Source organism: Penicillium pulvis (genome assembly GCF_028828015.1).
Source record: "Penicillium pulvis strain IBT 33274 chromosome Unknown contig_12_segment0_segment0, whole genome shotgun sequence".
Classification (NCBI taxonomy): Eukaryota; Fungi; Ascomycota; class Eurotiomycetes; order Eurotiales; family Aspergillaceae; genus Penicillium; species Penicillium pulvis.
Genome location: NW_026643072.1, coordinates 1,653,055 through 1,668,280, shown reverse-complemented (window position 1 = coordinate 1,668,280; position 15,226 = coordinate 1,653,055). Strand labels below are relative to the sequence as shown.

Below are 15,226 nucleotides of genomic sequence, written 5' to 3'. Positions count from 1 at the left end.
GCTCCCTATCCAGACAGGCTGCACAGGAGGCCCGTTCTCTGTCACCAACGGGTAACTACATAGTGAACCCTCGACCAATTAGATAGCGTTGAAGTCTAATTACCTTCCATGGAAACAGCTAATGCTGAACTTTTGTCAAATGCATCATTAGCGGCTTCTTCTCCCAGATGTTGAATGATTTCTGGACATTCCACCCTTTTGAACTCTCATCGAGTGTCATGTCAAAGCTCCAGAAAACCTTGGCCACAATGACCCGCATTTCGGCATAGGCGAGGCTATCCAGCATAGTTAGCAACACGCCATAGGTCTGATATTTATGTCACTTACTTTCTTCCAATGCAGTTACGGGGTCCGAGTGAGAATGCAGCAAGAGACGATCTGTTGTCCGACTCGAAGCGCTTCTCTCGATCATCCAGCCATCGCTCTGGGATGAAAGAATCTGGTTCAGCAAAGTTGGATTCGGCATGGTAGGTCGAGTAATGGGCTCCGGAGACAGACACCTAATTGGTTTAGTATACATGAGCTTTCAGATAGTCGGAATACTGACCCCCTGTGGAACGAACATCCCATCAATGACCGAGCCCCCCTTTGGCACGACACGCGGGATGACCGCCGGAACGGGTGGGTAGACCCGCAGGGCCTCCTCTAGGGCGGCATTCAAGTACGTCATCTGACTCACGCCCAAGAAGTTAATATCATCATAGGACTTGAAGGTACTCCGAATCTCCTCCACAAGTCTCTTATATGTCGCCGGGTTCTGGGCAAGATAGTAGCTTAATCCCGCGAGCAAGGTGGCAGTGGTCTCGCTTCCAGCAAGAATCAGCAGAGCCGCGTTTGCTTCCATCTCCTTTCCAGTCATTGCACGATCATCAGTGTGTCGCAGAATATAAGTCATGAAATCCGGCCTCTCTGTCTTAACCTCCAGTCGACGGTGGACTTTCTCCGCACTCATGGCGAAGTGTTCATTCCTCATTTTCATGACCCGCTTTGGAAGCAGCATTCTCACAATCGGTGCTATAATGGGATAGATTTGAAGGGGACGTAGTAGTGCTCCACCTTTCACACTTGAGAAAACCATCTTCACCCATGGGTGATACTTGCTCTCTTGCAGGCAATCAAATGGTTCCCCAAAAGCAAGGTCTCCGATTATGTCGAATGTGGTGTAGTTGTACCAACGACACATGTCGATCGCGCCGCGCGCGGCTACAACCTGTCCATTCAGCCGCTCCACTAAGAGATCAACGTAAGACTGAATGAGGGTCTCTTGGTCGCGGAGTGCCTTTTCGGAAAAGGCGTGCGATAGCAATCTTCTTTCTCTCGAGTGATCTGCATCGTCGGCGTTGAGGACGTTAGGTCCTGTTGGACCCCGCACGTAGAACTTAGGGTCTTTCAGGAATGACCCTGCCCCTGGCTTTCGGTGGCCATAAATATCTTTCCAGGCTTGAGGGCTGCGGTATACGAGAGCGTTGGGTCCGACTCGGACCACATCTCCGTATTTATCGTGGAGCTCCTTCATCTTCATGTGATTCTGTCCTGTTGACGTCCAATAGAGGCTTGGGATGTACGTGCATGCTGCCAGTTTTGGGCCTGAAAATTTTGAAAGTGGGCTGAGGAATAGGTTGTAGACCACGCTCCCTAGTGCATAGGCCAGTATCTGTGCGTGTTTATTGACTCATTTAGAGAGTATTCAGATGGGGAGCAAGGAATGTTGGACTTACCCCACCAGCAAAGATAATTATGGCTGGGGTTGTCTCCATAATTACAGCTTCACCCATTGATGACGCCACAATGAATATCGTTAGAGAAGCGGACTAAAAATTAAGGGCGGGACATGCAATTTATATTTAGTCCTGCGCGCGTCACACATGACGAAAGTCTAAACACCAGCTCGACATGGATTTCAGTTTGACCTCCGTAATGCTCAACTCTACTTGCACAATTGCTTAGCACAACTTGTGGTTAGTGACATGCCCTCAAGGGGACGAATGAACTTCGAGTAATTATTGTACTACAGCTTTGTTTCGCGAAATTTTGTGGGTTACCTTGCATTAGGGATCCATCCCCCGCTTTTCGATGTGACCATGGCCAAAAGGGTTTCAGGATCTGCAAGCCGGCTCGGACGGCACAGAGAATGAATACCGATACTATCTCGTGCTTTTGATCGAAGCGAATAGCTTTTGGCATACAATGCTGTGGCGTGGAGAAGGTCTGGAAGCCATTGTCCAGTTCACACTTGTGTCAAGCAAGTTTGAAACACCCCCTTGATTATACAACTTTCTGCCACATATTCTGCCATGAGACACCTCATGTTGTGTGCTGCACAGGGCTTGATACAGGAACGATGAGCGAAAAGCAGCGAGCGGTGTAAAGCACAGGCTATTTGGTGTTTCAAAATTCCTCGACGCCACCAACTCGCGAAGTGAGTAAAGATTTGGAGCAGCCAGATATCATTGATTTAGAGAGCCCATATGTCCTTGAATAGCTGAACAAGGGCCTTCCAAGGGTTATAATTTTCTCTTAGATTTGTCTTGAAGCATGCATCACACGATCATATATTCATATCTGAGGAGCATGGGATTCAGAATTCAGGAGGGCGGACACTCCACGTGTCTGCTGTGAAAATGAGTCTCCTCTCTTGTCGTAGCTTCTCAGGATCGAAGTATAGTTTCATCCCTATATTGCGACTCGTGACCTTGGAGACTCTGAAGATCATATAGACTCTGTCGTCTTCCGTGGGCCCAGCCCCCAGTCTTAATGCATATGATTGCATCTGCAGGGTTTGTCCTTATTAGCTTATGAAATCACTTGAACGAAGTTTACCTCTGACTTACCCGCACGTATTGACTATTGCTCATGAAAAACGGAGTTTCACATTCAGATGTGGTCGTCTTGACTTCTATGTAGTAGGTTGGTGTGATATTATTCCTTGGTGACCCGGGGAGATGCCCCTCATTGATCAGAATAGATGTCAGAACCGAATCCGAGTCGTAATATACTATATCGGCGGTCTCAGATCCGTTCCAGGGGGCGAGATTCTGGTAGTCTGGGTGAACAATAACATTCTTGCGGATGGTGCTTCTCCAATTTGATCGGCTGAAGCCTGGAAGATCGAGTTGTAAAAGACGCTCGAAGACCTATAGACTTGTTAGACCAGGTAAAGTAACAATATTGGGAAGTCTCAACCCACATATAATTCACCAGCAGCGCCAACCTTAATGTCACGGTCCAATCGATTGGGTGACTCAATGCTAAAGCCATATCCCGACACACTATTCCGATTATTCCGGTGGGTGCGTGCTGGAGTTTGTAGAGTTCCGCGGAAGTTTGCACCCCGTGCTTGGTTGATAACATTTGTTAGCGCTTCAACATACTGGGCCTGGCCAATTATGGTGCCGAGGTCGGGGTTAGTGCGACCTGGAGAAGATGAGATAACGTGACGATGAACGGCTCGCTGCAGCTGATGGGCCCTGTGTGTTGATCGAACATTCTGTGAAAATACATAAGAGTTTGTGCTCCCAGATGTCATGTTTCGAATTCCATGGTTGACTGGGCTTGAGTCTCTAATTCGTGAATTGAATGTTGGTCCTTCACCTGAATCCTCTCTAGACAAGACATGAGAGCTAATGGAGATGGCATCAGAGTCTGTCCCGTCTGAAGACTGTGACTCTGCTTCTCGGCTTTCTGGGTGAGAGAATGATATTATTCCGTCATCATTGAGAATACTTTCAAGGATTTTCTCGCTGGTCGTGAAGACGGTGCGAAAGGTTTGCAGGGCTTTTTCATCGCGGATCCCAAGGTGGCTTGACAATACTTTGGGAAGCTCAGTGCGATAACACCTTTCCTGGTCCAAGGGATCCCTAGGAATAATATTTTTTGAGAATCGCCTTCAGATTCAATATGAACCAGTCCATTACCACTCTGCGCAGTTGCTTCAATATCGCCGTACTTCAATTCTCGAGCGCGTGCGTCAAAGTCGTCGGCGCTGGCCAGTAACAGAGTCATGCGGGTCTTGACAGTCTCGGGGAGGTTTTCGCGTGCCACGTTGGATGGGGTAACCATGCCCAGGCCAGACTCTCCTTCTTTGTGCTCCAATGAACAACAAAAAGGACCCGATTGGATATGTACTTTATGCGCAACCTTGAAGACTAATTTAAAACCAATTCCTTTGTGACCGACGTAACCACCTGCTTGGCGTTTGGTGCTCTGGTGGATGCTGCAAATGGCTCGAATATCTTGTTCGCTGAAACCATCTTCATTCGATTCCACCATTATCCTGTCATGGTGCAATTTGAAATGAAGGAACCTCAGTTGACCTTGATGATCTGCTGCGCTGTACTTGTTGTCGTCTGCGTTCTGAATCAGTTCAAAGATAAATCGAGCATCGGCATCGTATAGATCCTTTGCCACATGAATGATGCCGTTTCCTGCTAGTAGTTGAAGGTTCATGTGAGATCTCTTTCCTTTCTCACTCATTCTCTGCCAGTCCTCCTCCGGTAATCCCCCATTCAGTACACGAATGTCATCCATAATAGCCCTTGCCGCATCCTGGGAGATCTCCTTCCCCGAACGTGCCTTGTTTTCCGCTTTAGGCATCTCGTATCTTGCGTTATTGTTGACGTGCTAATTGAAATGTAAAAACTGGGAGTGTTGGATACAATCAAGATATCCTTAGACTGTGTTTAGATCCCGATTCATTTCTCTTAAGCGCTCGAGTTTGGAGCTAGCGCCCTGGTTGTAGTTTCGTCTAAAATAAGAACTTTCGACACCACGGTCGTACTGTAAAATCGATACCAAAATGGTTTCGAGAAGCTGCTCTACCTTTACTATTCTGGCCTCCACTTCAGGAGACTGTAGTAAGATAAGGTCAGCACATACCTACAGTTTACATCAAAATAAAAATACCTCCAACCTTTTGTTTTGGAATATGTAGCCAATCAAAAATGAAAATCTAAGAAAGATCTATGACACTTCATGGAGCTCGTTTTTAACTCGGGACCATCTCTTAATTTGTATCTGCGAGAAGATTGACTTTGGATATTTGGGAGTCAAGCTCGCGGCTACGGTGTACAAGTATGACTTTGGGGGAAAGCTGGAGATGGATTCCGATGCCGGGGGCTTCCATGATTGGCTTAACAGATAAAATGGTGGACTGAATCAATATTCCCGCTTTTTCTGTAATTATATATCCATATCAGTTTCATAGAACACGCTAAAATAAACTGGAGTCGAAATAAATTGCCACAACCTCGGAACTTATCACGGTGGATTGATTCGTTTGCTTGGCGCGTAATTGGTCATCAAGGAATAATTCCGTCTCAACATCAATGTAATGTATCAATTCGGTAAATGGCCAATAATCTTCTCCTTTATTCTCAATCCCACATTGTATTCTTCTGATTGCTACATCTTTTATTCTTCAAGCCCGCCCTTCAGCAGTGCAACTGCTAATTTGATCAGATACCCCGCCATTATGGGGTCCCCACCAACATATACCGAGGCCCAGCTTGAAGCATACTTCAAGCGCATAGGGTACCCCAACACGAATGACACCGTGTTGAAAGAATTGCGCGAGAAAGTCAAAACAGATGGTCTCACAACATTATCCGATCTAATGAGGCGGCACCTCTGTGCCATTCCGTGGGGCAATTCTGGACTGCACTATTCGCAGCACCATACCATTTCTTTGCACCCGGAAGCCCTGTTTGAAAAGATTGTTGAGCGCAGGCTTGATGGGTACTGTATGGAGAATTCGGGGTTGTTCTTCATTGTCTTGCGATCTTTGGGGTTCCATGTATACGCTACTGGTGGGCGAGTGAGCCGTGCTGCTGCGACAGGGGTGGATGATGGGCGGTATATGTCATAGTATGAAACTCTTGCCTCTGTGTCGACATAATCTGCTAACGGCGGTGTTTAGTGGACATATGATTTTGATTGTGGTCATTGACGAAGAGAAATATATGGTGAGCAGCCTCGGAGCTTCGTTAGCATCCAATTACATGTGTCATCGGGGCTGATCTTTCTAGGTGGATGTTGGATTTGGTAATAACTGTGCAACTGCACCTCTACCTCTCCGCGAAGGAGCAACAGCTACACATATTGGGCCTTCAGAAATGCGACTCATCAAAGATAGCCTAGTCGAATTCATCGATAAAGAGCAGAAAGTTTGGATCTACCAGACTAGATACAACCCTACCAGTGTTTGGGTGCCCAACATCTGCTTTTCAGACGTGGAGTTTCTACCCCAAGATTTCGCAATGATCAATTTCTCCGTCAGTCAGAAACGTACTAGCTGGTTTGGTCAGATCTTCGTTTGCATGCGGATGATTATGGATCCAAGCGAGAAACAGATTATCGGGCAATACGTCATGTCTGGTAAGGAAGTGAAGAAACGAGTCCACGGGCAGACAGAGATCTTGCAGATCCTCCACAATGAAGAAGGCCGAGTCAAAGCGCTCGCCAAGTACTTTGGTATGTCTCTGCGCCAGAGCGAAATCCAAGGGATCCAGGGTTTGACTTCGGAGCTCAGATAGACCGCAGGTATTATCGAAGGTGAAAGAAATGGGCTTCAATTGTATGGTACAGCATCGTTTTCTAGAAAAACTGCGGTGGATATGTATGATCGAGAAACAAAAGCGCGGAGGCATAACAAGGAAAAGACGTTGCAATTTTAGGGAATCTAGTAAATCCGCTTCTCGATCTGTAGAGATGTGTCAGTATGCAATCGAAACCAATGTTTCAAAAAATCAGTTGTCCATACCTTCCACGGGTTGCTGAGCTCGAATCCCTTGGGCGCAATGTGATTGCTGGACTGTCCTCTCAATGTACCGGTAATGCGGAGGTCCCGCTCCATCACTGTTCGTAATGATTGGTTAGCATCGGCCAGTTCTCCAAGCATTGGCTGTAGCGGTCCGTTCGATTGTCTATGACTTACTTTGCTGTAAAAGAGTTAGCCGCCGCATTCTGTGAGTTCCGACCGCAGCCGACGCGCGCATTGAGGACTTGACTTACCCGATCCCAGAGGTCAGAGTTCCAGCGGGGCTTCTTGCCTTCATTCAGGAAGCGCTTAGAAACATACAGACCAGCACCGGTCACACCGAACATCTGTGGTGGTGGTCAATTCTAGCTCCGGGAGGGACTGACGAATGATACGCACGGTGATGACAATCCCGTAAGGGAGCAAAGCCTCGAAGGGAACACCCATGATTATGATGGTCGGATGACAAGTCAAGAAGACAAGAGTAGTATAATAAGCAGGCAATGGGCTGTCCGAGGGCCACAAAGGAAAATGGTGGAGTGAACGAGGGGAGTGTGGAGGGTGTGACTTTAGAATCGTGAATGGGAGGAGGTCTGCGCGGCCCGATGTGGTTTAGCGCCACCTGACTCAGCCCGCCTGCGACGACAACTCCAAAGGGCCAAGGGGCAGCGCATCGCATTTGATTGCAAGAGAGATCGTCTCCTAGCGCTTAGATTGCCTATCGACGCGTCTTGGATTCGTCTATCACAAGCATAGCAACTGAATCTACCCAGGAAGTGAGTCGCCTCCATTCCGCGACACGTGTTTGGGAAGTGGCACCTTACTAACACCTTTGACTTCTTCCAGCTACTTTGCGACCCCAACAAAGCAGCCTCGGCAGAGAAGCGCATTTTTGATACTACAGCTGCTGGCTTTGATTCCAGGCCTTTTACCGGACTTGTTTGGGTTCCCGATGCACCCCCGATTCGCCACCAACGTGAGCGGGGTGGGTCTGTAGCTTGAATCGGCTGGCCCTTGAACAAAGACAGTCGTGACACTTCGGCGCGCATTACCTGTGGTGACATACCCTTCGACCTGGCCGCTGCGGTAACACTCACCATGGCGGCGACGGTGCCGCCCGCGAACGAGGATCCCGGTCAACCTGACTTGCCCGCCGCTGACCAGGTTGACAGCGACCTCGACGCGGAGGGAGAAGAGGAGACCGACCTTTATGGGATGGATCAACAGCTTCAAGATGCCGTACACCGCGCATTTTCCAGAGAGGTGGATGGAGACAATGGAGACAGCGAGGCAGATGCCACGGCCGCCCGTGTAAGGAGTCAACAAAACGGTGGCGACGATGAGACAGAACCCGTTGGGGCAGTCAAGGTGCCAGAAGATGAATCATCTGGGGATGATGAAGATGCCGACGGAGAGTCCGAAAATGCCGAGGGCGAGGGTGACCCCGCATTTGAGGATGAGAATGACCGAGAGGCATCTGAATCTAGCGAGTCTGAATCAGAAGCAGAGGACTGGGAGGCCGAAAGCAATGGACACGAGGACGGAGATGCTGAAATTCGCAGCCGCACGGATTGCATGTGAGTAGGCACTTGTTGATCCAAGAATCTGGTTATGCTAATATTATATTTCCATTAGTTTCTGTGGCCAGGATGAAGAGCACGATCCAGGCGAAGATTTTGAAGAATGGCTGACTTGCGCTGTCTGTGGCGATCACTGTATGTTTATGCTATGGACAGAAGCCTTTTTGTTGGACCCATGCTGACTTGAACAGCTCATCGACAATGCGCGCGAGAACAAGAAGCATGTAATGATACAGAGGGTAAGTCGTTTTTCATATGCTTTGTGGACGTGAAAGTGACTAACTGTGGTGGTAGATCATTGGAAATGCCCCTCCTGCGTTCAAAACAAACTAGAACCTGATCCGGTGGAAAGTCCCTCTCAAGTGAAATCCGGGCAGTCACACCTGCCTAAAGAGCTTCTCCCGGCGCATGTGGGGAAAGAAGGATCTGATTTTCACTCAATATTTGACACCGGAATCAGTGAAGAGGTGTTGAACAGTTCCCGCGCACTACGAAAACGAAAAGCATCATCAGCAGAAGCCGAGGAACATACCCCTGTGCTTCGAAAGCGACGTCGCCAAACAGATCACTCAGATTCCAACGACCTCCCTGGGGACGCGGAGATGCTGGACGACTCTCAGCCACGTCCTTTGCGAGCGCGTCGGACACGTGGAGTTGAACGAGAACACGCACGTGTCGTGACCAAACAATATGGCAAACTCATCATAGCATTCCGATTGGATGAAGGGAGGGTGAACCGCATATTAAACACCCAAAGTCAACCACAACGCAAGAAGAAGAAAGCACCAAAACCTCCACCCGTACATCATGAACCTCAAGCCCATTTCGCCCCTATCCCTCCTGCCCCGTACAACCATTTCACACCTTTCCACGACCGTGACAGCGATGACTCCAAGTCCAAGCCGTACGGTGGTATCTTATCCGAAGTTGACGCAGATACATCGAAGACGCTCCCCTCACAGCTGGACCGTGACAAATTTGAATCGGCCCGACAGAAAGCCGAGGAAGAATGGCAGCGAAGAGTTCGAGAAGCAGAGCTCAATGGCGAAGTCACTACAACCTCAAAGGTGTCCGGTCCGCCCTCAAAGATCAAGTACATCAACTTTGGTGGTTATGAGATTGAAACCTGGTATGCCGCCCCATACCCAGAAGAGTACAGTCGCAACCGTGTGCTCTACATTTGCGAGTTTTGCCTCAAATATATGAACTCGGACTATGTAGCTTGGCGGCACAAGCTCAAATGCCCTGCCAAACACGCACCCGGTGACGAAATCTATCGTGATGGCTCGATTTCAATCTTCGAGGTAGATGGCCGGAAGAACCCAGTCTACTGCCAGAATTTGTGTCTTCTGGCCAAGCTCTTCCTCGGATCTAAGACCCTTTACTACGATGTTGAGCCATTCTTATTCTATGTCATGAGCGAGTACGATGATCTTGGATGCCATTTTGTGGGTTATTTCAGTAAGGAGAAGAGGCCAAGCTCCGCGAACAACGTCTCATGCATTCTCACCCTCCCTATTCACCAACGCAAAGGCTACGGCAATCTCCTGATCGATTTCTCATACCTTTTGACACGCATCGAGGGCAAAAATGGGTCGCCCGAGAAGCCCTTATCCGATATGGGTCTGGTCTCCTATCGCAATTACTGGCGTCTGATTTTATCATACCAACTCCGTGACTTGAAGACACCCGTTAGCATCGCAGATCTTTCCGACCGGACAGGAATGACAGCAGATGATATTGTGTCCGCCCTTGAGGGCCTTCGAGCTTTAGTTCGGGACCCTATTACAAAAACTTACGCTTTCCGCCTGGATAATAAGTACTTTGAAGAAGTCATCCAGAAGTGGGAAAGCAAGGGCTATGTCACACTAAATCCTGACGCATTGCTGTGGACTCCGTACGTCATGGGTCGCAATAATCAGTCCCAGTTTGATCGCGCCCCTATGCATGCTGTTGCGCCTCGGGAGGATCTTGATGATGAAGATGAAGATGCCGAGATGAAAGATGTGGATGATGGAGATGAGGTACCAGCCATGAATGGTCATGCTGATGGTCTTGGGGAACCGGCTGGGCCACCATCCACCGCTCTTCGGCAACCCAATGGAGTGCATCCTCCCCATGAACCGGCTACTCCAGCTCCTCCACCTGCCGCCGGCATTCCTCCTTCTCGGTTCGAGCTCTGGCCCCCGGTTCATATTCCTCCCGCCGGTCGTCGCAAACCCGGTCGCCCGATGGGCAGTAGGCTTGGAAACGGTCGGGCATCTATGACGCCAACAACGGTGCGCACGAGTGGTCGCAACACCCCACGGAGGCCATCTGGGCTCCCGGCAGTCACACCATCTGTCAGCCGTCGCGGGCGAAGTAAGCTGACTGGTTCTCCGGCTGTCGAGGACACCCCTTCCCAGCCAAATGGTATCGATGCAGATGCAGATGTGGACGCTGATGGGGAGCCGGATGACACGATTGAAGAGCCCGTTGAAGATGCAGTGGAAGAACCGATAGAAGAAGAGGCAGTCGTTGACGCAGTTATCGACGAGCTAGTCGACGAATCACCCGAGGTCGATGACAGTGCCGAGCAAGTCAACGGTGACGAATCTCCCGAAGAAGCCATCGAAACAAATGGCGTCGATCATGAGTCTGAAGCCGAGGCCAATTTTGGTCCCGAATCTAGACCCGAGTCAGGTCTTGCACTTGAGCCTGAGCCCAAGCCCGAGGCTCCGAAGACTCCAGAGAAGAAACCGAAGTCAAACTCACGATCACCGGAGACGGCAACTTCCCACCGCTCGAGGCGAAAGCATTCCGACAACCTCCATAATAAAACCCCGACTTCGGTCAGCCGCAAGGCCTTGGTCGAAAAAATCCAAGTTGTGGTTCCCGAGCCTAGTTCGGTTCGAAGCAGCGCCAAGAAAAGTGCTCCTGTCACGAACGGTTTGAGCCCTGACATCGATGCAGAAGGCGAGGATGACCCTGATGCGGACGGGGAATACGAGGTGGACGGCGACATGGTAATGGAGACATGAACAGTGCCAGGCATGGGACCTGGGTCGCAAAGAGCTATTGACGCATATAGTAATAGGCGTTTCTTTCTTTCTTCTTTTTCTTCCCTTTTTTCGTTGATTTTCCATTTCTAATAGTACCCTTTACCTACCGGACTATTTGTCTTTTTTTTTCTTGTGTCCAGCAGAGACTTATGTCGGGATATACGGGCACTTGATGTACCGCGCAGCATAGGGATTAGCTCACTTTGTACTTTTCTATCCAGCAAGGAGCGTGGGTTGCGGAGCTAGGAGTTGGGTATATGGTGTCTTCATTTATTAATTCATCTTCCCGATGTCTTTTGATTTTACAGTAGTTCAACACATGCGGGGAGCATGTAATGTAGCTATACCAACTCAAGTCATAGCTGATCTGATCAATGTCGATCTCAATTCTCACAGTAACCCAATTCAAACGTTTGTACGTTTGTGCGTGTTCGTACTAGGCTTACTGTCAAACATGCACTTTCGGCCAAAGTCCGAACCATTAGTTGATTAGAATATCTAGTAATAGCACCGTGCCCTGAGAGTTCTAGTAAGCAGAGTCCAAAATATGATATCGCTCGAGCCACCAGTAAACTCAATTCATCCATAAAGTTCTGGCGCTCAACCCCCGAATATCTTCCCAACTGGGCACGGTGCATACACAGCCCTGGGGATTTACGCACCAACCCTCAACGCGGGGCAAGCGGGGGCCAAGAAAGGGATATGAAGAATATGCTCCCCGATGTGATCTGTTCTATCAAGGGGAATTTCCGGGAGTAATCAACCTCTAAATGAAACTAGAATATGACGTGCGAGTTAAAGATGAGTACGTAGCCTGACGGGCTATCGTCGGAGGCCTGTGGGACCCGCGTTTCCGGCTCGATCATATCTTATTTTTATCTACTAAGAAGAAAACAGAATATAATCAGGATGCGAATCCTTTAAGATTATAAATCAGATTAAATTATCTTTAGGTAGGGAAGACTGAAGCAGGATCGACACGATCGGCACCAGGGGCGGGTGCTAGGCGGTGTTCCATGGATAACACCACGGAACAAGGCATTTAAGCATAATCGCGTAGCGTTCCAGAGTGCCATGGTTCTTGGGTCGCTGCCGCTGTCAGACTACTAACTTCCAAGGTTATACTTGACCCTAGATATAGCGTTTAATTATGGGTAATTAGTGAGGATCCCTAATAAAAAGGGACACCCTTCATAAGGCTACTGATCCTCATTGATCAGTCAAGTTAATCCGGCCCCATTAAATTTCCGGGCCACTTCATCGTGCAGGGTTGAGTTGTTCATTCCCCACGTAGTCTAGTCACTGTTTAGTTGACCTGCCTTTTCTTCATTTTGTGGGATTGACCTGCTTTTTTCTCTTTCTCTTGTGTGCGAATTTTTTCTTTTCTTTGTCCTTGATGCCTTACCTATCCCACATCCATCCGAGTCTCAAATTCGGTCTGTTTCCCGCGTTCCCTTTTTACCCCTCTTGATCGGGACATGGCATTCACGGGATGCAGCCGAGTCACGTCCTGGACAGGGACATGTGTCCATCGAGGAACGGGACTCGGATAGGCGCAGATGTGGAATCAAATCTCAGCTGAGGCTAGCCTCAGCCTCCTGCACATGCTCATCTTGCAGTGTTTTTTGCGTCTTCTTTTCTTCTCCTTTTTCCAAACTAGTTTTGTGCACCTAGTTTTGTGTGTGTTTTTTTTTTTTTTTTCGCAGGGTTTTTTTCACACGGTTTTCTTGCTCCTCTCCCTGAATGGCCGTCTCCACAGCTTGTCATCCCGTGGACCTCAAGCCCCGCTTAGCTGAAGAGAACGGGGATGCTCTGGTTTTTCTAAATCTGATCGTCCCCAAAGACTGATGACCCTCCTTGCATGAGATCATCGCTGTGCTACCGGCATATCTGCGGAGATAGATGCATTCGATTCTCACAAGTGGCCCGCTTGTCATATCCATATGCACATGCAGTTCAAGTCTGTGCGTTGGCCATGCCCCTCAACCCCAACAGCCACACCCGGGCCAAAAATGGTGTTGTTCTGCACCCCTCACGGGCGCACTGATGGGAAAAAAAGAAAAAGAAAAAAAGTCTGCATTCTCCCCAACGCGCTGCAGGAATCCATGCACCGTTGACGCAGGCTAAGCCTATGGGCCAGGTGCTAATCTCTCTCTTTCTATGCTCAGCCGCAGCGGATAAAGCAATGGCAGGTGTGGCGCAAAGACAGCATCTTGTAGTCCGAGTAAAGCCGGGTTGAAGAACGCACTGATCTGCAAACCATTAGGGCTCCACCTTCGCGGTAAGTGACGATGATTTGTCTTGAGGCAGCTGCAAGATGCCCGATCGCACCAATTCCCGGTCCAGGCGATGTTCGCGCACAATGTCAGGCTCTTGGCTTAATCAAGGGATCTCCGGCTACCCAACACCGAGGCATCAGCGCCCCCACTGGTTGGTACAAAGTCCCCATAGAGTAGGGTGCAGGTCACGAATCCTGCATGACCGGATGTGACGCATCGACTTCCCAACCGTCCAAAGCTGAGTTCATGTCTGCCCCTTTCATCTTTTTGTTTTTCTCTTTTCTATTTGCCTTTTTGTGCTTTCCTTTTTATTTTCACTTAAATTTCTCGACACGCATCGTTGGTCGTTGGTCGCGTCCATCGAGAGATTCACTCCTTATTTTCCCCCATCCCATCATGAACCAGTATGCGAGGGGATGCCTGATGTCGATCTAACGTGTTCGGCCTGCCACGTTCTTTGCGATACGCAATTGCTTGATTTTGCGCGAGCTTGACGACATTATTTCATCTTTCAGATCGCTGTACTCATCACGAATGGTCACTGAAGAACCAAAAACGATACCGAGTTGAATTGCATGCGTTGGGAAATCGTGGGAGGAGATCGGCAGCAAGCTTCCAAGGTATCACATTGGGCGCAAAATCTCATGACAGAGGAATCAGAGACCACAATCAGCTGCACGATATTAGCAGACAATAGGTACGAGAACTGTGAAGTGTGAATTGTTGTTTGTTGTGGATCTGGATCGCCCCTGGGGAGCTGGAAGCTCTCCGGGAAGGACCCAGAATCTGGATGACATAAGAAGTCAGGCGGCCAGAGTGCATGACCTGGGGGGGGGCAATATTTCTCTTTGAGCTATCGAAACTCTACTTTTGTTTAAACCTTCGCTAACGCCTCAAAAGGTTAACTAGTTCAGATTTGGGTGGAGACGAGAATCCCGATCTTTGCGTGATACGGAGATCAACGATTCCTGTTTTGACCAGACCAGGGCCATGCGGGCTTGGATGCATATCCGGGAACCCACCGTGACTGGAATGCTTAGACGCCGGACCAGGGACCGAGTCCACTTTGGCGTTTAGACTGAATTCCTGTGGTCCACGACGCAAGCCGGGTCCTGATCACCTGCATAGCCGGCGCCATCGAGCCGTTACGTTTTACAAGTGGGTTCTAGCTCGAAAAAAAAGGAACCACTTAGAAGCAAAAAGGATTTCCCCAGGACAAATCAGGCTCCAACCTTCGCCACCAGCAACGAAAGAAAGAAAAACGGCAACTAGATCTGTGGGTTTTTTTTCCCTCACGTTCTTTCTTTCCTCAACTCCCGAGCTACTGGATGTGCGCATCATTGTTCCTGTGTGATCGTCACCAGGCATCGTTTAGCCCCAACCGTGGTTACTCTCCAGCTGATCCCCAATTCGCTTTCCACTTTTTCCGTTGCTCTTAACCGTCTCGGGTTTAACTTGATTTTTACGGCGTAACGGTCAGTTGCAAAAAAGGGCGCAAAAAACCCAAACCTTGACTCCACACTTCAGCTATACAGTGCCGGCCGAAAAAAGAACCACTGAAAGAGGAAAAGC

The 15,226-nt window shown here is 49.0% G+C and overlaps 5 protein-coding genes across 5 annotated transcripts; 2 read left to right on the top strand and 3 right to left on the bottom strand.

Annotated features, from left to right (window-relative positions):
- Positions 1-118: 118 nt before the first annotated feature.
- On the bottom strand, positions 119-1,757 carry N7503_001825 (cytochrome P450; the record flags this gene model as incomplete). Its single annotated transcript, XM_057061372.1, has 4 exons — positions 119-275; positions 328-500; positions 548-1,654; positions 1,719-1,757. The coding sequence occupies 4 exons, from the start codon at positions 1,755-1,757 to the stop codon at positions 119-121; spliced, it is 1,476 nt and encodes a 491-aa protein (XP_056925334.1).
- An 821-nt stretch (positions 1,758-2,578) lies between these two features.
- On the bottom strand, positions 2,579-4,593 carry N7503_001824 (uncharacterized protein; the record flags this gene model as incomplete). Its single annotated transcript, XM_057061371.1, has 4 exons — positions 2,579-2,770; positions 2,832-3,134; positions 3,188-3,857; positions 3,947-4,593. The coding sequence occupies 4 exons, from the start codon at positions 4,591-4,593 to the stop codon at positions 2,579-2,581; spliced, it is 1,812 nt and encodes a 603-aa protein (XP_056925333.1).
- An 877-nt stretch (positions 4,594-5,470) lies between these two features.
- N7503_001823 (arylamine N-acetyltransferase family protein) lies at positions 5,471-6,530 on the top strand (the record flags this gene model as incomplete). Its single annotated transcript, XM_057061370.1, has 3 exons — positions 5,471-5,862; positions 5,915-5,960; positions 6,024-6,530. 3 exons carry the CDS (start codon positions 5,471-5,473, stop codon positions 6,528-6,530), a joined length of 945 nt encoding a protein of 314 aa, XP_056925332.1.
- Positions 6,531-6,676: 146 nt separating this feature from the next.
- N7503_001822 (NADH dehydrogenase [ubiquinone] 1 alpha subcomplex subunit 1) lies at positions 6,677-7,201 on the bottom strand (the record flags this gene model as incomplete). Its single annotated transcript, XM_057061369.1, has 5 exons — positions 6,677-6,697; positions 6,758-6,852; positions 6,932-6,935; positions 7,009-7,101; positions 7,154-7,201. 5 exons carry the CDS (start codon positions 7,199-7,201, stop codon positions 6,677-6,679), a joined length of 261 nt encoding a protein of 86 aa, XP_056925331.1.
- Positions 7,202-7,852: 651 nt separating this feature from the next.
- Positions 7,853-11,354, top strand: N7503_001821 (uncharacterized protein; the record flags this gene model as incomplete). The annotated part of the gene is made up of 4 exons (XM_057061368.1): positions 7,853-8,331; positions 8,390-8,469; positions 8,526-8,573; positions 8,629-11,354. 4 exons carry the CDS (start codon positions 7,853-7,855, stop codon positions 11,352-11,354), a joined length of 3,333 nt encoding a protein of 1,110 aa, XP_056925330.1.
- Positions 11,355-15,226: the final 3,872 nt, after the last annotated feature.